General features: G+C 22.4%; 8 protein-coding genes across 8 annotated transcripts; 5 read left to right on the top strand and 3 right to left on the bottom strand.

Annotated features, from left to right (window-relative positions):
- Positions 1–853: 853 nt before the first annotated feature.
- PBANKA_1452300 (conserved protein, unknown function) lies at positions 854–1,806 on the top strand (the record flags this gene model as incomplete). The annotated part of the gene is made up of 2 exons (XM_034567898.1): positions 854–899; positions 1,220–1,806. 2 exons carry the CDS (start codon positions 854–856, stop codon positions 1,804–1,806), a joined length of 633 nt encoding a protein of 210 aa, XP_034424349.1.
- Positions 1,807–2,872: 1,066 nt separating this feature from the next.
- PBANKA_1452400 (ubiquitin-like modifier HUB1, putative) lies at positions 2,873–3,335 on the top strand (the record flags this gene model as incomplete). The annotated part of the gene is made up of 2 exons (XM_034567899.1): positions 2,873–2,978; positions 3,220–3,335. The coding sequence occupies 2 exons, from the start codon at positions 2,873–2,875 to the stop codon at positions 3,333–3,335; spliced, it is 222 nt and encodes a 73-aa protein (XP_034424350.1).
- A 1,905-nt stretch (positions 3,336–5,240) lies between these two features.
- PBANKA_1452500 (conserved Plasmodium protein, unknown function) lies at positions 5,241–7,409 on the top strand (the record flags this gene model as incomplete). Its single annotated transcript, XM_034567900.1, has 1 exon — positions 5,241–7,409. One exon carries the CDS (start codon positions 5,241–5,243, stop codon positions 7,407–7,409), a length of 2,169 nt encoding a protein of 722 aa, XP_034424351.1.
- A 567-nt stretch (positions 7,410–7,976) lies between these two features.
- Positions 7,977–8,657, bottom strand: PBANKA_1452600 (calcyclin binding protein, putative; the record flags this gene model as incomplete). Its single annotated transcript, XM_034567901.1, has 1 exon — positions 7,977–8,657. The coding sequence occupies one exon, from the start codon at positions 8,655–8,657 to the stop codon at positions 7,977–7,979; it is 681 nt and encodes a 226-aa protein (XP_034424352.1).
- Positions 8,658–9,886: 1,229 nt separating this feature from the next.
- Positions 9,887–11,185, bottom strand: PBANKA_1452700 (conserved Plasmodium protein, unknown function; the record flags this gene model as incomplete). Its single annotated transcript, XM_034567902.1, has 2 exons — positions 9,887–10,848; positions 11,086–11,185. The coding sequence occupies 2 exons, from the start codon at positions 11,183–11,185 to the stop codon at positions 9,887–9,889; spliced, it is 1,062 nt and encodes a 353-aa protein (XP_034424353.1).
- Positions 11,186–12,339: 1,154 nt separating this feature from the next.
- On the top strand, positions 12,340–15,045 carry PBANKA_1452800 (pre-mRNA-splicing factor CWC22, putative; the record flags this gene model as incomplete). Its single annotated transcript, XM_034567903.1, has 1 exon — positions 12,340–15,045. One exon carries the CDS (start codon positions 12,340–12,342, stop codon positions 15,043–15,045), a length of 2,706 nt encoding a protein of 901 aa, XP_034424354.1.
- A 345-nt stretch (positions 15,046–15,390) lies between these two features.
- Positions 15,391–16,641, bottom strand: PBANKA_1452900 (conserved protein, unknown function; the record flags this gene model as incomplete). The annotated part of the gene is made up of 5 exons (XM_034567904.1): positions 15,391–15,441; positions 15,570–15,688; positions 15,848–16,018; positions 16,154–16,300; positions 16,371–16,641. The coding sequence occupies 5 exons, from the start codon at positions 16,639–16,641 to the stop codon at positions 15,391–15,393; spliced, it is 759 nt and encodes a 252-aa protein (XP_034424355.1).
- A 1,156-nt stretch (positions 16,642–17,797) lies between these two features.
- Positions 17,798–21,442, top strand: PBANKA_1453000 (conserved Plasmodium protein, unknown function; the record flags this gene model as incomplete). The annotated part of the gene is made up of 3 exons (XM_034567905.1): positions 17,798–21,055; positions 21,146–21,216; positions 21,334–21,442. The coding sequence occupies 3 exons, from the start codon at positions 17,798–17,800 to the stop codon at positions 21,440–21,442; spliced, it is 3,438 nt and encodes a 1,145-aa protein (XP_034424356.1).
- Positions 21,443–21,755: the final 313 nt, after the last annotated feature.

The raw sequence follows: 21,755 nt of genomic DNA on the forward strand, positions 1-21,755 counted from the left end.
AATCTTTGAAAAAGAAACAACAAAATCCTTTTTTTCATAATTTAAAATATATTTTTTATGAGAAAAAGAAATAAAAAAATATTATAATTATAAATCGGCATCATATAATAGAAAAATATATTGTCACGTATAACGATTTTTTTCATAATTTATAAATACCGTATTGTATACATTCGAAATATAGAAAAAAAAAAATATTTCTTTTATCATGTATTTCAAACTATATATGACATGCAACTATATAAAATGAAGTAGAGGCATTATTTATAAACATCATATAAAGCGGCATGTATATGTAATGTATATAACACTATATCAATATTCAAATATTTTTATTCACATTTATTTATATTAACAAAAAGTCAAAAATATAGGGGAAAAATTAAAGGGACATCGTCAAGTGGGAGGATAGCATATTGTATATAAGATAAAGTATGCTATATAATAATATACAGTATAATAAAAAAAATAAAAGGACCGTTAAAAATATATATATATATGACAATGAATATAAAAAATATTGTAATATATTTTATATGCTAATTCAGGTTTATTTTATATTTTTCTTAAAAAATTAAAAATGGAAGTGATTATATAAAAAATAAAATAGCACTTTATATTAAATTTATATGAATCGTTTTATATATAAAATATATTTTGTAACGTTTTTTTTCCGCAATACTTTTTATTAACCAGTTAAATAAAAAAAAGGTTTGACCTTTTTCTTTTTTTTGATTTTTAAAAATATTTTATAAAGTAAAAAAAATTAAGAACAAATTGAGAAATATTTAAAAAAACAAAAAAACAAAAAAACAAAAAAACAAAAAAGTATATAATAAAATCGTAAATAAAAATGGGAGCTAGTATGAGTCATCTTCAATGTTTAACTAGCGTCGCAGGTAGAAATATGAAAAGTCTAGAAATGTGAAAATGTAGAAATGTGAAAATGTAGAAATGTGAAAATGTAGAAATATGAAAAATGTAGAAATATGAAAAATGTGCTATACAAATATATTGCAAAAGTTTGTAACCCATAACTTTGCATTAAAATAAATAAAAGATTAAAATAATTATTGATACATGAATTGATAATCAATCTTTATCTTAGAAAATAAAAAACTCATACATTAAAAGAGGATTGCTCATTTTTTCGTTTATCCATGCTTGCATGCATATATATACATGACATATTTGTTATATTTTGTTATATTTTTGACAGGCTTGTCTAGCATAGTGATGTCCATGTTTCCAAAGTTAATTGCAAATAACCCAAGTTTGTTTAGACCGTTATTAAATATAAGTTGGGGATATTTATTTGGTTCAACAGTATGGTTATGTTTTTTTTCTGAAATCGGATTAGTGAGAAGGATAAATGCTCCTAAAAGAAAAAATCTTCCTGAAAATGCTGAACAAGCCAAAGAACAATTAAAAGAAATAAAAAATAATGAAGGTGATTTTAATAGAAGAAATATTGACTTTAAATATTTTTTTAGTTTATCTACAATATTTTCAAGTATATTATTACTATCTACTGTTAAATTAGCAAATAATAATTTACAATTAAGAATATGCTCAACTATTGTATCTTTATCATGTATATTAAATAATATGTATTTTCAAAATAAAATCCATTCATTAGCTTTAAAAAAAGAAAGTCTATTTAAAGATATGATTGACAGACCTAAAGATACAACCATTTTAGTAAATTTAAAAAAAAATAAAACCGATTTTCATATACATCATGGATTATCACTTTTACTTTTATATTCATCATTTTTCGGCTTGACACCATATATTTTTACATAATATTTTGTGTTCCGGATATATATATTTATATATATTTTTTTACACAAGTGTGTAATTGCATGTATGTTTGAACAGGTATGTGTTCATATATATACATGTACATATACAATGCATGTATATATACCCACTTGAAATGCCAAGTGGGTGGTTTCTATTTTCAATATAAATGAAATAATACCATCTTAATGTATCGTTTTTTTTTATTACGTTTATATTACATTATTGTTTTCTTTTTTTTTTTTGCGGAAGGGGAACAACCCTCATGAAAAATATATAAAAGTATAAAAAGAAAAAAAGAAAAAAGAAACTTTTAAACTAAAGAAAATTAAATATTAAATATTTATAAAATGATTTGTTTCAATACCAATAAATATTTGGAAATTCAATACCCTTTTCTTGTTTCATTTTTTTTAACCTATGTGATATTGAAAAAGGAGAAATAGAACTGAAACACAAGTTCTATGAAATTCAGATAAAACAAGATGGTGCAAATTATTTGAAAAAATTAAATTCCTAAACTGATTAACTTGTTTTTTTTCCAAAAAAAAATATTCAAGATTATGGAAAGATATATTTTTTGAAAAAAATACAAACTTTATAAATGTTTAATATTTTTATCTATATTTTAGCATCATTATAGTTTTGTTAATACATGCATAAGAATAAAAATATTTCAAATGGTTAGAAATATATATATCGTATTATATATTTTATTTATTTTATGATAATCCAACAATTTAATAATCGATTATTTTTATTAAATAATGTTAATTTTGTCGCAAAAAATTATACCTATATATATAACGAAAAAATAAATGATTGCAGTATTGTAAAAAGCTTGACAATTGTACAAAACTCTGATGCACCTTTGTAATATATTTTTTGAAATAAGTTGAAACCCCAAACGAAAATTTCAGTACCACCACATAATATAGCCATATATTTAAACCCGACATGTAAATTTATCCGAAATATTGAGACTGTTAAAATAATTGTAAAAAAAATATCATTGTTTATGCGTAAAAACAAAGACAAATATAATAATAATAATAGATTGGCATAAAAAATGATCGAAATAATACTTAATGATAGATTAGGAAAAAAAATTAGAGTAAAATGCAACCCTGATGATACAATCGGAGATTTAAAAAAACTTGTAGCTGCTCAAACAGGTTACATATGCATTTTATTGATATTATTTTGCCTTAAGTTTGTGATTATATAAATAAGCAAATATGTGATAAATGAATAATATTATGCATTGTACATAATTTTTTCATTACTGCATGTCCATGCAATATATTTTTTGATTCACCATTTTCCGTATTATTATGGAAATGAAATTCCCTGTGTATTTTACATAATACAATATGTCCCTATTTACATAATATATATCCTTTTTTGTTCGAACAGGAACGCGAGCCGATAAAATAAGAATTCAAAAATGGTACACCATTTATAAGGATCACATAACATTACAAGATTATGAAATTAAGGACGGAATGAGTTTGGAGTTATATTACAATTAAAGGAAATTATATTGCCAGTCAGGTGAAAAGGAAAAAAAAGTTACGAGCTGATGGAAAAGTGTTTGGCATTTTTGTTTCGGCAAATTCATTTTTTATATATAATTGTACCTGCGGCACAATAGCTATTTTGTCATTATTTTGCCAATTTTTGTCATTTTTTGTTGTATATCGTTATGCTACTATACTATAATATTATTGAAATTGCAATTATAGAAGATATATTATCTTATGAAGTAAATATAAATAATTCAAATTAAAAATGGCAACTTACAAAACGTGTCATAGAAAAGAAGAGCTATTTTCGTTTCCCTTGTAAAATTATTTAGCCTTTAAACTTTACATATTAAATAATATTATGCATATAAAATAATAATTGGTAAAATAAATTGTTTATAATGCACATTTTTTTTCTTTTTATGAGTACTTTAAATTTCACTTTTACGAGTATATTGGCATTATATTAATTTTTATAGTTTTTCTTCAATACATGATTATATATTATTTTACAAACAAAGCAATTTTACTTATATTTATATACATAAATATAATATATTTGTAGTCATTTTTTATTTTATAAACTTGTTAAAAACCGTGAAAGAATATGTCCTTAATTTGATGTTCTTTATTTTTATTGCGCATATTATTATAATGCAATATTTTTTTTTTCAATGTAATATATAACGCATGTGATCCTTTTTGGTATATATATATTAATTAATTATATGCGTAAAAAGAATAATAAAAAATTATATAATATAGATTTGAAGAATTACATATAATAAATTTTATATATGCTATTTTTTTGTAGTAAAATTTATTAGCATATTGTAAATTAAATACCGTATTATAAATTAATGCAATTTTTTCTGGAATTTTACGAATTTTTAGTACCTAATTTTTTATTTACCCTTTATGCTTATTTAGTTTTCTTATTCATTTCTTATTTTTCCTTTTTTTTTTTTTAATAACCCAATCGCCGCTATATTTATTAAATAATTCTCATTTATGTAGATAATTAAATTGTATACCATAAAAAAGGGGGTATAATAATACATGTTTTATTTTTACATTTTTTATTAACACGTAATTATTGTATAAGTATAAATACGATTGAATTATCTTTAAAATGCAAATTTGGATATAAAGCAATGATATATATGTACTTTTATATGTGCATATTAAGAGTCGTTTTTTTTTAATGTATTGAATGTATTTGTGTAAATCGTAAGGTGTATGTGAATAAGTTTTTAATTATTTGTGAGTATGTTATATACATAGTTGTATAGTAATTATTTGTGCATACATATATACAAGCGTGTATATATTCATGACATTTCGTTATACATATTTTGTAGATATGTATATATGCAGATGATATATACGACTGAAATATGGTTATATAGTATTTCATAAATTTTGAAATCAAATAAAAATAGCGAAAGTACAATTTTAGTTTTATCTATATTTAAATTATCGTCTTATTTATAGTTTATTCATAGTTTTTGACAAAATAACGACTATATATATATAATTTGGATGTAACTGCCTTTAAAATGAATAATACATACCATATTGTGTACATATATAATAATTCAATATAAATGTATATATAAAAACATAGATATGCAATAATATACATATGTATATATTCATATTTTAGATTTTATATATAGACATTAAATCTTTTAAATTTTATAAATATTTGAAAAAAAAAAAAAGGAATTAAGTTTTTCGTAGAAAAGAAGATAATGTATTGATAAATACACAAAATAAATTGGCAATATTAATAAAAACAGTATTAGGTTTTTTTTTTAAATATAATATTTTAGAAAAAAATCAAATAAATATATATGTTTATTAGTAGAAATATCATATTTGTAATTTAAAAAAAAAAAAAAAAAAAAAATGAGTACGGGATTGGGTAGACTATTAGAAATCGGAATATTCGTTGGAAGTTTTGTTTTAATTTGGTATTTAACGGGAGAAAAACTTTTTAAAAGAAAACGAAAAATCGTAAAAGATAATATTTTACTAATATTACGACACTTGTGTTTTGAAATATATAAAGTGCTAAATGAAAGCTCAAAAACAACTAAGCAAGTTTATGATATGATAAAAAGTGACCCCAATGCGGCTATAGATGTGAGCAAATTAGAAGAAGCTATACTTAATCAAGGTTATAAAAAGAAAATAGAAGATGTAGAAAAACAAGTATTAGATAAATTTAATGTAACTGCAGATGATTTTTATGATGAATTAAAAAATTATGATAAAGATGCAGATGTTCAAAAATCGCTTAATTCAATTAAAAAAATGTATAATGAATCATTACTTGGATTTGCTCCTAAATTACCAAGTATAGATGAAAATATATCAAAAGATGTGATAATAAATTTAACTAATTTAATATATAAAGAAAAAAGAAAAATATATAAAGACAAAATAGATTCTATGATTAAAAAAAATGAAGATTTTGATGCAGATGTAACTTTTTCAGATCCTGAATTTTTTGATAAATTGCAAAAATCGACTGAACATGTTGAAGAACAAATTATAAATGAAAATAGTGATATAATTCCTAATTTATTTACATTCAAATATCTTGTTAATTATTATTCGAATGATATTACTTTTGTACAAAAAAAAAAATATTTAGAATCAAAGCATGGTGAAAAAATGATTAAAATTTTAAAAATAAAAAAAAATAAAAAACAGAAAAAGAAAAGTAATAAAGATTCTAGTAGTAGTTTACATACACAAAGTCAAAGGTCATTGCCTGATCATATCAATTCAGATAAGAATGAATATACTATTAATTATGAGGATGAAAAAAAAAGTGAATATTCTAAATCTTTGAATAGCGTTCATGCTTATGATAATATCAATAAAAATATTTTTGATACAAATGTAGAACCCACTAATTTTGCTGATCAAACTAGCGTAGAAATTAAAAAAAACGAACATGATATTAATGCTGAAGCTAGTGAGAAAATATGGGGAAGGACCTTAAATGAAATCAAACCAGATAATGATCAGAGTATTTCATTTAATAGTATCCCTGAACAATATATAAATAATATTGATGATTTTTCTGTGAATAAGGAAATCGATCAAGATCAACAAGATAGTGACATTACCACAAACGACAATGCATTAGAACCCAAAATAATTGAATCTGAGGAAAATCCAGAGCAGAGCGAAAAACCGCACGAAAGCGATACTCCTAGCGAACCCGATGTAGAAGTTGAAGCGCCGGTAGAACCAGCAGAATCAAAAATAGCAGTAGAATCAGAAGCAGAAATAGAATCTGAAGTACCAGCAGAACCAGAAGCAACAATAGATGCCGAAGTAGCTGTAGCAGTAGAAGCGGAAGCAGCAGCAATAGAAGCTGAAGTACCAGCAGAAGAATCAGAAGTAGCTGTAGCAGTAGAAGCAGCAACAATAGATGCCGAAGTAGCTGTAGCAGTAGAAGCAGCAGCAATAGAAGCTGAAGTACCAGCAGAAGAATCAGAAGTAGCTGTAGCAGTAGAAGCAGCAGCAATAGAAGCTGAAGTACCAGTAGAAGAAGTAGAAGCTGAAGTACCGGCAGAAGAAGTAGAAGCTGAAGTACCGGCAGAAGAAGTAGAAGCTGAAGTACCAGTAGAAGAAGTAGAAGCTGAAGTACCAGTAGAAGAAGTAGAAGCTGAAGTACCAGTAGAAGAAGTAGAAGCTGAAGTACCAGTAGAAGAAGTAGAAGCTGAAGTACCAGTAGAAGAAGTAGAAGCTGAAGTACCAGTAGAAGAAGTAGAAGCTGAAGTACCAATAGAACAAGAAGCAGCAATAGAAGCTGAAACTGAAGATGGAAAACAAAATTCAAACGACGCCGAAGTTGCGAGCGTAGAAAATAAGGCCTCTGAAAATAGAGAAGCCAATGATAAATATAGTAATACTATCCAAGAAGTAGAAACCGCAACTAATTCGGAAGCAGGAACAGAAAAAAGTTATGAAACAAAAGGATCCGAAGCCAAAAAAAAAAAAAGAACTTTGGGATTTTTGAAAAATATCCAAAAGAAAAATAAAGCCGAAAAAGAATAAAAAGTAAAAGAATAATTTTATATTAACAATGCATGTTCTTTAATTTTTTTTAAAGTGATCGTTGTATATGTATTCTCTATATGTGATGCATCTTATTTTACTTTGTGTATATACGTATCTGAAAAGAATATCGTAATATACTACAAATAAAAATGCACATAAAATAATGAACAGGTGTGTATATTGTTTTATATTTATATTTATATTTAATTTTTTATAACCTTTTAAAATTGTAAACAAATTAATAATTAAAATTATTTGAAATTTAAATTATTCTACAATATATAGCACAGTTTTATCCTTTATTTTTCATATTCCAAAAAGAGGTGTATAGTATGGGATGTATATTTCACAATAATAAAAAAAATAAAAATAAAATAAAGTATAATAAATAAAGAAAGGCGAAACAGTTTGAAAGGGGAATACAATTTTGATCTTTTGAAAAACAGTAGTAAATTATATACACAATATAAATGTAAATACCTTTTTATTTGGAATAAAAAATTTGCATTTTATATAATTATAATGAAATTTATATCTACATTAAAGTTATTAAAATTATTTATTTTAAAAAGCAGAACCAAAATCATTTTTTTTATCATTGGCTTCGCACCAAGCTTTTGCTATTGTTCGTTTCATGTCACTGTCTCCTTCTTGATATAATTGCTTCATCATATCCATAAGCATAGCAGACGGCTCAGTTTGATCATTTAATTTTGGGGGTCTAATTTTTGACATAGGCGATTCTTTAAAATGAAGATTATCCCATTGTTTATTATCTTGTTTAATTAAATATACCTGAATAAGATCCTTTTTAATTTTGATAGAACATTTATTTGGTATTATTTTATCATGTAATTTTTTAATACAAAATCGATAATTTTTAAAATCAACATTATGTATTTTTATTTCGAAATCTCTTTCGTTAAATTCTGATATTATATTTTCTTTGCTAATATTTTGGATATTTTTAATTGTTAAAAATACAGTTACTTTATTTTTTTCTTGATTCCAAGCAAAAGATGGAACAGAGCTATATGATATGTTATTATCATTTTTTTCTGAATTTGTAATATTTATTTTATTAGGTTTTTGAAATTCATCAAGTTTTAATTTTGCTATTTCAACTGTTATATCTTCTATGACTCGGCTTATTTTCCTTTTTACATTTTCCCGAACTACTTTAGATAAAATTGTTTTTAATTCTTCTATATCTCCGTTCAATTGCTTTAATTGTTCAGATTCCATTTTTATAATATGATAATAAATCAATATGCAAAAATATATTAATATTTCTAGAGAGCAGAATGGGTATTTATTTTGCTCTTATTTTGTATGCTTAATTTTGTGTATTTTTCCTAATATTTTTCCTAATATTTTTCCTGAATATAACTATAAAAGTAGGATGTTATTTTTATTATGCTTAATATATGTTACAAACAGATTGTTAGTAAAGCTTATAAAATAAATTAAAAAAAAAAAAAAAATAATATAAAAATATATTGATCTATATATATGTCATTTAAATATATATGAAAATATAATAATTATATTATGTACAAAATACTGATGTCATGCACATATATTGTTTTCAAGGGTGGGAAAAAGAAAAATTTCAATATGTAAATGTAGTATATGCAAAAAATGTAATTTTTTGTTTTTTTTATATTTTTTCTGATTTTTCTGCTTTTCTGTTTTTTTCCTATATGCTAAACTATACACCATTAAAATTTGTAGAAAATTTAATTATCTTTATTTTGCATTAAAAATATAAAATAATAATGAGAAGCATAACTTTATTAAATTTAGCCAACATTCAGGATATATATGTATGGACTCAAAATGTGCGAATAATATTTGCAAAGTGAATTTGATATCATAGTGGCCCCTATAATATTTATACATTGAATGAATATATATATATATATATAATATATTAATTTTATTTTGAATTAAATGAAAAAAATATTTTTTTTAGATAAAAATATGAATATATATCTTGAATGAAAAACACATATATATGTAATTTTGTTTTTTCAGTGCTTCATTTTCCTTATATTTCAAATGCCACTTACTTGTTCGCATTTGCCATTCTTTCTTTTTCGAATAAATATAATTTTATTGACGTGTTTTCTCCATAAATTTTGCTAAAGAATATATTTTTAATACGCTATTATAAGTAGCTTTCGTCATTTTTTTTCCAATTTTTCCATTTTTTTCTATGGAATATGAATATTAGTATTTGTCCTTACCAAAGGTGAAGTTTTAATGATTCCTGTTTTTATTGAGCTTGTGATTTTGGTAGATTTGTAAAATGACAGGTTTATAAAATGGCAGATTTCTATTGATATGTACTTTATCTTCGCTGCCATTTTCACTTCAGTTTTCTAAAATGTTTGTTTTCCAATCACTGCAAAAGGCCGCTTTATATTATTAACAAAATGGTGGCTAGTTTGTATATTATTTGAGTTTTTTTCTCAGTTTTTTTTTTGGTTGTGTATATAATTATTTTTGAATATGTATTTTTTTTTTTTTTCTGTTTTTAATATGTCTGAATTAATAAAATCAAGAACATGTTTAGGCTTACTTATTTCTATACTTAAAAAAATGATAATATTATTTTTTTTCAAAAATTGTATAATTTCTGCTTTAAAAAGTGAATAAACAAATTTGTCTTTTACACTGCATTTCTCGTTACACACAAAAAAAAAAGTATATGTATCTAATATTTTATAAACAGTATAAAATATGTTTTCATCATTTATTATATTTTTAAGGTATTCTATATCTTGAACTATTATATAATCACTTTTTATTTTATAATTGTTTGTATTTAATTTTAAAAATAACAAACATGGCTCCTTTTCATCTTTTACTAGTTTAATATGGTCTATAAATATTTTGTTTTTTTCAATAAAATCGTAACAAAGATTTTTTATTTGTAAATTTATAATGTAATTGTTATAAAGATAGCTTTTTATATTTAATTGTTTATTTCTATCTATTTCATATTTTGCATTATCAGTATGAATATCTAAGCAGTTAGTATTAATAGAATTGGGGGTGTTAAATTTAACAACATTACGATTTATGCATTTTTCTAACTCTAAAAACGTTTTAATTTGAAAATATAAAATATCACTGTCATTAATTATGTCAAGAATTTTATTTTTTAAATTGTGATATATCAGTTTATTTAAATTGCATATGCGATTATGATTTTTCTCATTTTTCCCATTTTTCATATCTTTGTTGTCTTTTCCTTTTTCGAAATTTTCATCAGGCATCCACAAAATAAGTATCCATTTGCACTGGTTTGAATATTTATTAGTGTTGTATAATATAAAACATAATTCAAATTTTAGCAATTTCTTTAAATTATTTATATCTTCGTCTGTTTTATCACTTTGTTCCGAGTAACCGCTTAGTATAAATTGAACTATTAAAAAATAAAGAGTAGAATAAAAAATAAAACTATGTCGAATTTTTTAAAATTAAATATAATTAAAGGATAGGAAAAAACTGGAAAAAAAGAAGGGGTGTAAATATTCCTACTTATATATATATACACACAGGCACATATATGTATAATGTTAATGTTAATGTTGAAACAATTCGAACATTGAAATTCTACATAAACCAGACAATTTTTTTCACAACATTCTTTAAATATTACATTTATTATTCAAAGAAAATATAAGAGATCTTTTGTTATTTTTTTGACGGTTACATAAGTTAATTTCCTTGTGTGCAGAAGAACTAAAATGTTGTTTCATGTTTTAAAAAAAAAGTGAAAAATTAAAAGAAATAAATTAAAATTACTATTAAATTTGATAAAGTTAATTTTGAATATATATATTTTTCTCATATTTTTGTTTACTCATTTTGCTAGTGTTTTATTTTTAAATAAAAATTGTATAAAATTAATTTACAATAAATTCCAGTAAATAACAACATAACATATTAAAATAAAATAGAATAAAATAAATGAAGCGGTTGGAAAAGAAGAAAGAAAAATCTCCCTGTATACGCATATATATGTGTGTGCATATACATTTTTATAGACTATATGTCACTATTTCCTATAGTATGTATATACATATATGCCGATAAGTTTGAAAAAAAACACAATTAAAGCTAAAGGAAAATTTTCTAATTATACCATTTTAAAAATAAGAACATGATGATCTTTTCCTAACATTTATTAAAAAAAAATGAATGCTCCCTCCCCCACATATCCATATATATATAGTCGTGCTTTACAACATGCTTAATATTGAGTTCAATCTAAGACAATAAATAAGCATATGCATAATGGCGTTATATTTGAATTATTATACATCCTTCTTTTTGTAAATTTAGGATTTTAGTGGGATATTTCTTTTATTTGTGACGCAAATGACAAATTGTATTATTTTTATTTCAAAAAGATAAGAACATTTAAAGGAATAAATATTTTAAACATATAACAATTATTTTATCTTCATAGAAGAATGAAATTATCTTAATTTTTTTTCTTTATATTTGATTTATTCCCTTTATTATTTTTCAATATTTTTTTTTGGCAAATTTTCCTGCTAAATGGCAAGTTAATTTTTTTTTTTTTTACGCGATTGATCAACAATTTGTTTATAACTGGGTAAGAATATTAGTAAAAAAAGTAAAATATATAATTATAAAAAATAATAATTTATTTTTATAAACATATTTTATTTTTATGGTAATAATAATAATTACTTAATGATTGTAATAAATTACCCAAAAACAATGAGCATCACAATGAACAATATTTTTTTATTACCAATTAAAATAAAACACTCCCTTTAAAATAAAGAAATATATAATTATATATATATATGCAAATATTTATATTTGTTTCCGAATAAAGTAAAAATTAAAAGTATATTTAAAATGATAATAAGGAAAGAAAATGAGAAAGAAAAAAAAAGATATTGATGATATTCACAAACGAATAGCTCAAAAGGAAAAAAAAACTTTGAGCAAAAATAAAAACGAAAACGGTAGAAGATATTCAAATGACAAAGAAAGTGACAAAGAAAGTGATACTAAGCTAGACAAAAAGGAAAAACACAAAAACAGCCACAGCATAAGTTCTGTCGAAAGTTATAACAACAATAGCAGTAGCGACACAAATAATAGTCATAAAAATCAATCTCAAAAATCGATCAAATTAAAAAGAAAAAGGAATGTAGGAAATAAATTATCAAGCTCTGAAACAAGTGAAATAAAAAATAAATCTGTAAAGAATCAGATAAATGAAAATGAAAAAAGTTCCAAAACTGAAGAAGAGGAATATCAAAATAATAGACATGAGAAAACAAGTAAAGGCTCAAATGAAAAAAAAAAAAAAAAAAAAAAAGTAAGTGATTCTGAAGAAAATGAAGATAATAATACACATTATAAAAAAAAAAATAAAAATGACCGAAATAAATTAAAGAGAGGACGAAGTAATAGTAGCTACATGAAAAGAATCCAAGAAAAAGAAAGAAAGCATTTTCGAAATAAAAAATATAATAAACCAAGGGATATGAAAAGAACTGTATCAAACAGTTCAAATGAATTTGATAAAAAAAAAAAAAAAGACAAAAAGTATTATCAAAAAAGAGATAAAGTAAAAAGTAAAAAAAGATCGTCATCTATTTCATCATCTTATAAAAAAAATTCAGATTCAGTGAGTGATTCGAGTGGTTATGTCCACAAAATGAAAATAGAAAAGCACATTCCTCAATGGGAACGGGAAAGATATAAACATAAATTTAGACGAAATAGTAGTAGTATTAGTGAACTAACTAAGCGTCGAGAAAAAAATATAAAGTATAAAAAACGAGAAAATGAAAGAAATAGACAAAGTGAAGAAAAAAAATATGATCCATTTGATGAAGATATAAATAAAGATGTCGAAATTAATGAAAATTTAATTGAATATGCAAAAAAAAAAATAGCAAATATTACTACAGAAGATATAGGAAGAACAGGAGGGATATATATTCCACCTTTTAAATTAGAAAGATTACAAAATGAAATAACAAATGAAAAAGGTACCGTATATCAAAAAAATGAATGGATGAAATTAAAAAAAAAAATAAATAATATAGTTAATAAAGTAAATATAGATAATATTGAAGAAATATGTTATGAGTTATTTGAATGTAATTTGATAAGAGGAAAAGGAATATTTAGTCACGCCATATTACATGCACAGTTAAGCTCTCCAGCATTTACAAATGTTTTTACATGTCTTTTATGTATTGTTAATTCAAAATTTCCAAACATTGGCTTATTAACAATACATAGAACTATATTACATTTTAGAAGAGCTTACAAAAGATGTGATAAAATTGCATGTTTTAATAGTGTTAAATTCATAGCACATATGATAAATCAAAGAATACTTAATGAGATAGCAGGATTACAATTATGTTCATTATTATTACAAAATATAACAAATGATTCCATTCAAGTATGTACATATTTTTTAGCTGAAGTAGGTCAACTGTATATGAATATATGTAGAAGTGGATTAGATATTATTTTTGATAGATTAAAAGATATTATACAAGAAGGAAATATAAATGTTAAAACGCAATATGATATTGAAAAATTATGGAATTATAGAAAAGACTATTTTAAAGATTTTCCTACAATTATAGAAGATTTAGATATAATTAGTGACGATGACAAAATAGTTCATGAAATAGATTTATTAGATGAAAATATTAATAACCAAGAAGAATTAAATATTTTTAGAGAAGTTTCATATGAGCAATATGAAAAAGAAAATCAGGAATGGGCTGACATTTCACGGGAACTATTAGATGGAAATGATAATTCAAGAAATAAACAAAAAGACAAAAAAGGAAGTGATAGTGATACAATTAGTGACAATAGCAAAAGTGAAGATTATACTAATAGTAGCACAGATTCTGAAAAAAAAAACACAAGTGATGAATCAAGTAATGTAGAAGAGGATGAAAATAAAGAAGAAATACATGATATGACAGAACAATATTTAATTAATTTAAGAAAAAATATATATTTATCAATTATGTCATCTTTAAGTTTTGAAGAATGTGTACATAAACTATTAAAATTAACAATTAAAAGTGGATATGAAATAGAAATTTGTAATATGCTTATAGATTGTTGTTGCATGGAAAAAACTTTTCAAAAATTTTATGCATTACAAGGTGAAAGATTATGTAAATTAAAAATTATTTATCAAGAAAATTTTGAAAAATGTTTTGAAAATTCATATAATACAGCTCATAGATTAGAAACAGCTAAATTAAGAAATTGCTCAAAATTTTTTGCACATCTTTTATATACAGATGCTATTTCATGGAAAGTATTTACTTTAATCAAATTAACTGAAGAAGATACTACATCTTCTACAAGAATTTTTATTAAAATATTATTACAAGAATTAACAAATAATATGGGAATTAAAACATTTTATTTTAAAATTAACCACCCTGCAATATCCCCATTTTTATCTGGTTTATTTCCATCAAATAATTCTCAAAATATCCGATTTAGTATCAACTTTTTTACAGCCATTGGGTTGGGTGCATTAACTAGTTCAATGAGGAAATTGCTTTCGACCGAGGGGCGTTAAATATTTGTTTAAAACAAAAAATAAATAATTAGCAAATAAATGATGTACATAAATTAGAAAACATATGAGGAAATTGCTAGAAAATTTAAATGGAAAAATAATGCTTATATCAATGCACAATTGTTGTTACATACAAATATCTAAATGTATAAGAAGCCAAGCTTCTTAATTTTAAATGCAAAAAAATAAAACAAATAAAATGCAATTAAACCAACTTTATATGTTTATTATACTAAAAATGAAAATTTATTTATTCCTTCTGCATATAATAAGGGATAATTTTTTTTTTTTAACTTTTTATTTTGAACTCTTTATTTTAATTATTTTTGTATTTGTTGTTTTTAATTAAGATATATTGGATTTGCGCTTCGAAAGAATTAAAGAAAAAATCTTTGTCTGAAAATAAGTAGTTATTCCAAAACAAATGCATAAATACGTATATACATACATGCATATATATATATACGAATGCGGACAAATATGAGATAAACGGGTTTAATCGTTCTTGTTTTTATTTTTCATACTATTAAGGCATATTTATATGTGGCATTTTCTAAGGAAGCATTAATTGCCGAAATTTTTGAAAATAAAACGCCGCTTTTTGTTTCTATCTCGTTTAGTCGATTCATAAATGAGTCAGTTTCTGCAAATTTGAGGAAAACATAGCCAAATAAAAAAATATGCATATACAATGTTGGGTGTAATAACAAAATCGAGTCATAGAAAGTAGACCATTTATAAAAGTTAGCATAAAAAAATTATTGTATGCAAAAGAATATTTATATTTATTTAATTCGATAACCTGATATTTTATGGCTATTTATATAATCCTTTAATTCAATTGTTTGTTTAATTTGAGAGCTATAGCATTTCATAAAATTTATATGAGACAATATAATATTTCTTTTATATTCAAATGCACTATATACATCTAATATACTACTGCTATGAATATAAATGTAAAATTCTTTATCTAAAAAAAATATGGATATAAATGTGTGAATAGTTCTTAACAATGGTATAATTTTTTATACTTATTTTTTAAAATTATACTAAAATAAAAGAATTAAAAATGTTTAATATAACAATAATTATTTTACAATCTTACATTGGTTATAAACATCATTCAGAAAATCTTTTGATATTTGTTCAAGTATTAATTTGATGATACATATATGAACTGAAATACTATTATTATGTTTATGTTTTTTGACAATTTCCATTAGTTCGTTTTTCTTTTTTTCGTCACAAAAATCTAATATAATTATGAAATATTGAAATGTATTGAAAACATTATGGTGTGCATTTAAATGCATATGTTTTACCTATTGAAAGATTTTGCAAAGATGATTTGATTTGATCTAAATTGTTTTTATATTTATCCGAGTTTTCAAAATCATCAAATTGATTTGAACTTTCGGTAAATTCTTCTATTAAATTATTTTTTTTATTATCAAAAGATTTTTCAGAAAGTTTTTTTTTTAACTGATTATTTTTGTCATAGAATGTTATATCACCTATAACCCTTTCAATTCTTAACATTCGATGTTTTAAATTTTCCAAAAGTTTCTTTTTTTCTTTTATACTTAGCTCCATTTCTTCAACCTACAGTATATTATCAATGTTATTTTTTCTGTTTTTCTATTTTTGCTGCTTTTTACTTTTGTTACTTTTCTTGTGATGTTCAGGAAATAACGTTCTAGACAGACATCGAAGTGTAGGAAGACAATGCTAATTGTCGAGAAAAAAAATAAATGTAAATTTGAATTAAATAAGGAGTATGTGCTAATTATATACATATAATTTATGCCTTTGAAACAAATAACAAGTTGTATAGGGTTAAATGAAATAAGACATGATAAATAAATAATAAATAAAATATTGTGCATACAAATATATATATATATTTATCAAATATTTTCCTTCATGTTTTATGGAAATATAAAATGCATGTAAAAAAAATTAATTAAAATGGTGTACATATATTTGGGTAAATACTTTAAAAAATTGTATTTTAAAATTTTATGAATATATAACCACAATGTGGGCTTTATTTTTATTTAAAAAAAATATGTATAATAATTTTCTTATTTAATTTTCTTATTTAATTTTCTAATCTTATAAGAACAAAATCGCGTGATTTATAATGTATATAAAAATATATTCGATCATAATATGATGAGATTTATTAAAAAAAATACACAAAATTTGTAAATACATAAAAAATATTACGATTTAATTGTAATAAAGTTGCTTATAAAATTTGTTTGCTTTTATTTTTAATATCATATAAAGAATTATACATTTGTAATAATTTTTACCATAATTTACACATATTATTTGTATACTTATATATATCCATCTTTGTGTGTGTATTATATTTTTATAAAATTTGTGCGGATTTTATTAAAATGAAAAAGTATTATTGAGACAAAATATCACCTTATTTTTTTCATTTTTTTTTTTTTTACTTTATTTGATATATTTTTAGTAACATATTTGATCATTGAACAAATGAATGTTTATGTATAATTGTGAAGAAATGGAGAAATAAACAAATTTTAAATGTATGCAAAGAGGCATATATATATATGAGATAATATTTGCTCATTTAATTATGCATAATCCTTTCATTTATTTTTATTGACTTTTTTTTCTCATATTTTTGTAATTTTTGTATGTTTATTATTGTCTATTCTTTAACTTCTTACTGTAGTTTATTTTTTATATCTGCATACACAATTCGATAAAAATGGCAAACATTGTAATAAAAAAACAAAAAATAAATTGTCTAAATTATAAAATATGCAGCAATGATGAAAAATACAAACTAAATCAAGAAAAAGGAGTAATATGCATTGATAGTTATAATAGTGGAAAAATATGGTTATACGAGAAAATAAGTAATTTATGTCAAACAGTATTTAAAACAAGAAATGAAAGTGAATATGGAAAAAAAAAAAGAAAAAAAAAAAATGTTTACAATATCCCAAATGCTAATAAAAAAAATATAATTTTAAACAAAAGTTATAGAAACACATTTGATCATATAACACTGTTAAAGTCATTATTAAGTATTTATGAATTTTTTAATAAAGAAAATGTTCAAGATATAATATGCCTTCAACTATGCAATGAATTAATAAAAGAAAATGATAACAAAAATAAATCATACAATATTGTAAAGACAATACAACCAAATAATGAGCATATTTATTCTGAAATAAAAAATTGTCAAAAAAAAAAAAATAATATAATAAACTATAGAATAAATGAAAATAAAAAATTGTCAAAAGATAATATAAATAATATTTTTGTTAATTTAGTTAATGAAAAATATGGATTATTTTTTATATTTAATACAATATTTTTTGCAAATTTGAAAAATTATTATTATTTTGTTGATGTTATCAATGTGTTAAATTATATTGGCCATAGGGCTATACCACACATAGACACATTTCTTGACTCCCTTGGTAAAGAAAAAGAAATTGGAGAAGACAAAGGAGATAAAGAAACTGATTCACAAAACAATGACAAAATGAATTTGATATATGAACAAATTGCTTTATTTGTGGAGTATTTTTATGATGTTTTAATTTATGAAACGGAAAAAAGTGATACTGGAATATTTTCAAACAAATTTGTAAATCAAATAAAAGAAAAAAGTACTAAATTAGTAAAACAAATAAAAAAACAAAATCAATCTAATAATATAGAAGAGATAAAAAAAAAACTAAAAATATTGAAAAATAAAAAATCAGATGAAGAATTTTTATTTTTATCTATGAATGAATGTAACAAACAAATTTATAATGAGTTAAATAAAATTCCTGATTTATTCTATGGAATATCAAAAATAAATGAACACCCAAATAGCGAAATAGGAAATAATAATACTCAAGTTTTAAAAACAGATACAGTCTTGTCATGTAGTGATGAAGAAAGCTGGGCTTCAAATTTAGATGATTCTATCGATTTAAAAAAAAAAAATGCACATATGATATTCTCAAATTCAGAATCATTAAAAGCTAGCCAATTATCTACATCTACTCAAGAAATTGATGAATCTAATGAAAAAAAAAATAACATCGTTATTTCATCCTTTGAACAAGGTGCTGAAAATAGTAGTAAACCAGAACCCAAAAAAAACTCTATAGAAAAACTAATTCTTAGTTTTTATAATCATGCTAAAATGATTATCAGTTCAAATGACTATATTAATAAGAAAGAAAAAAAAAACAAAGCAGATAAAGCAAGCAATGAAAATAGTTTTTATCAGGTTTTTAATATGGAGATCAATATGCATTCTTCTAAAGTGGGAAAAGTAGAAAATGATACCCAAAATTATGCACAAGTAGAAAGTAGTGATATTGTACATAATGAAATAATTAACAATCAAACAAATTTAAAAATTGATCAAACTAATGTTCTATTAAATGAACTAGTGATAAATAAAGAAAACAACAATGTTACCCAACAAATGAACACCAATTTAGATCAAGTGCCCGTATCTCAAAATGAAGAAAAGGATCAAAAAAATAAGAATGATGTATGTGATAATGATATCGATATATGTGGTGAGGAGAGCGATACATGCTTAAAGCAGGGTGAAGATGAATCCGTGGAAATGAGTAACCAAGAAAATGAGGAATGTGAAAACAAACTAAGCGATGAAGAAGAAGAAGATAAACAAATAATAAATTTTTTAAAAAATAAAACAAAACATATAGATAAATATTCATATAGAGAGGCATTAAAAAAAAGTCTAGAATGTAATACAAATTGTAGTGTAGAAAATCACTACGATGAAAAAATAGAATTTATTAAAAAAATAAAAAAATTATCTGATTTAATAAAAAATAAAAAATTTGATAATAAATATAAAAAAATATGGGAGAAAAAAGTAAACAAATTTAAGTGTAATAAATTGCAAAGGGCATATAAAATTTGTTTGTCTATACTATTTTCCATAGTAAAAGATATTAACAAATTAAAAAAAGAATTAAAAGAAATGGGTAATTTTATATTTATCAATTCAGGAATAGAAAAGTATTTAAAAAATGAAACTGATATTATATTAAATTGTAAAAATAGCCAAGATGAATTAAAAGGAAAAAAAGAAAATAATATAATAAATAATTTTTTTTTAAGAAAATATTTTTTTACTGATTCTGAAATAAATAGTTGTAATTATAAAGACAGACAGAAAAAAAAAAAAAAATATATATCATATATACCTTTAAAAAATTATAGAATATTATCATGTAGTTTAAAAGAAATTTTTAACGAAAAATTATTGCGAGAAAAGTTAGAAAATATTTTATATTATATTGAATATGATAAAGATATACCTGATTATTGTAAATTTTTTTTCAAAGAGTTTAAAATAAAAGACAGGTATTTATATAATATACAAACATTATATAATTCTAATTACATACCAAACATTGAATGTATAAACATGATTATAAATAGCCTAAATTATAATTATGAAGAAATATATAAAAAAAAATATTTTTTTAAATATGAATATAATTATACTTATTTATCAGAAATTCCATCAGTATATTGTTGTAATGTACAAATTGTAAAATATTTAGAATTTTTAAAATTAAAAGAAACATGTAATAATATTATAAAGAATAATAAAATCTATGACCAATTTTTAAATCATTTATCTAATTATATACTTGAAGAATCTTATTTTATTATCCCATTTTTTGCATCCTATGGAAAATTTATTATAGTTATAAAAAAAAATAAAAGTGGCAATAATGAAAATGCGTTTATGGATTTGTTAAAATATAAAAATACAATTTCATATGATATATTTATTAACAGTTTTTCTTATCCCAATGATACTAGCTTTCAAGCAATTGTTCATTTTTCTCATGTTTTTATAAACATATTACGAACATTTTTCAAAAAAAGAAATTCTGATGAAAATATTCCAGAAATATTATATTCTCCAATGTCAAACATAGAGAAGCAGAAACTCATATATCATGTAAGTTTATATGTGATAAAAATTGAACAAATATCAAGACATATTTTTCTTTATTTCATTTTTTTTTTTTTTTTTTTTCAACGTCTTTAGGAAATGGAATCTGCAACCAACAGAGGCCACATTATCATGAACATGCTATTTTTGATAGAATCGTTCTTTAAGTAAGTTTAAATGATATTTACACTTTTTTGTTCATATATCGGCCTTATTATTTCTCCCATTTTTTACACATTATATAGCCATCATATTATGTTTGAGTTTCTTTTTAAAATTTTTAGTAATACAAAAAAAGTCAAGCCTCCTGTGATATTTTATGAGGGATTAAGATTTTTATACATTGTTAGGCTTATCGAATTTTATTATCAAAAAATGCAGTATAATACCTAGAAATGAATCTAATTATTATAAAGAATTGGTATTATTATATATGAAGAATGAAAAAGACTTTTTTTTTTTTATAGATTTATATTTGCGCATATTCCCAATTTTATGTAATATGTATTGTTTTTTTCATTAAATTATTAAGTTTTTTTCTTAAAAATATTTTTATTATTATAAAAAGAATATATATTAATTTCAAGTTTAAGTTAAACTGCCAGTTTTAGTAGGTTAACAAATGAATAAAGATTATTCAAAATTATAAAAAAATTATGATTTTTATTCACAATTTTTAAATGCTTAACACGAAAAAAAAAAAAAA

Source organism: Plasmodium berghei (assembly GCF_900002375.2).
Source record: "Plasmodium berghei ANKA genome assembly, chromosome: 14".
Lineage (NCBI taxonomy): Eukaryota > Apicomplexa > Aconoidasida > Haemosporida > Plasmodiidae > Plasmodium > Plasmodium berghei.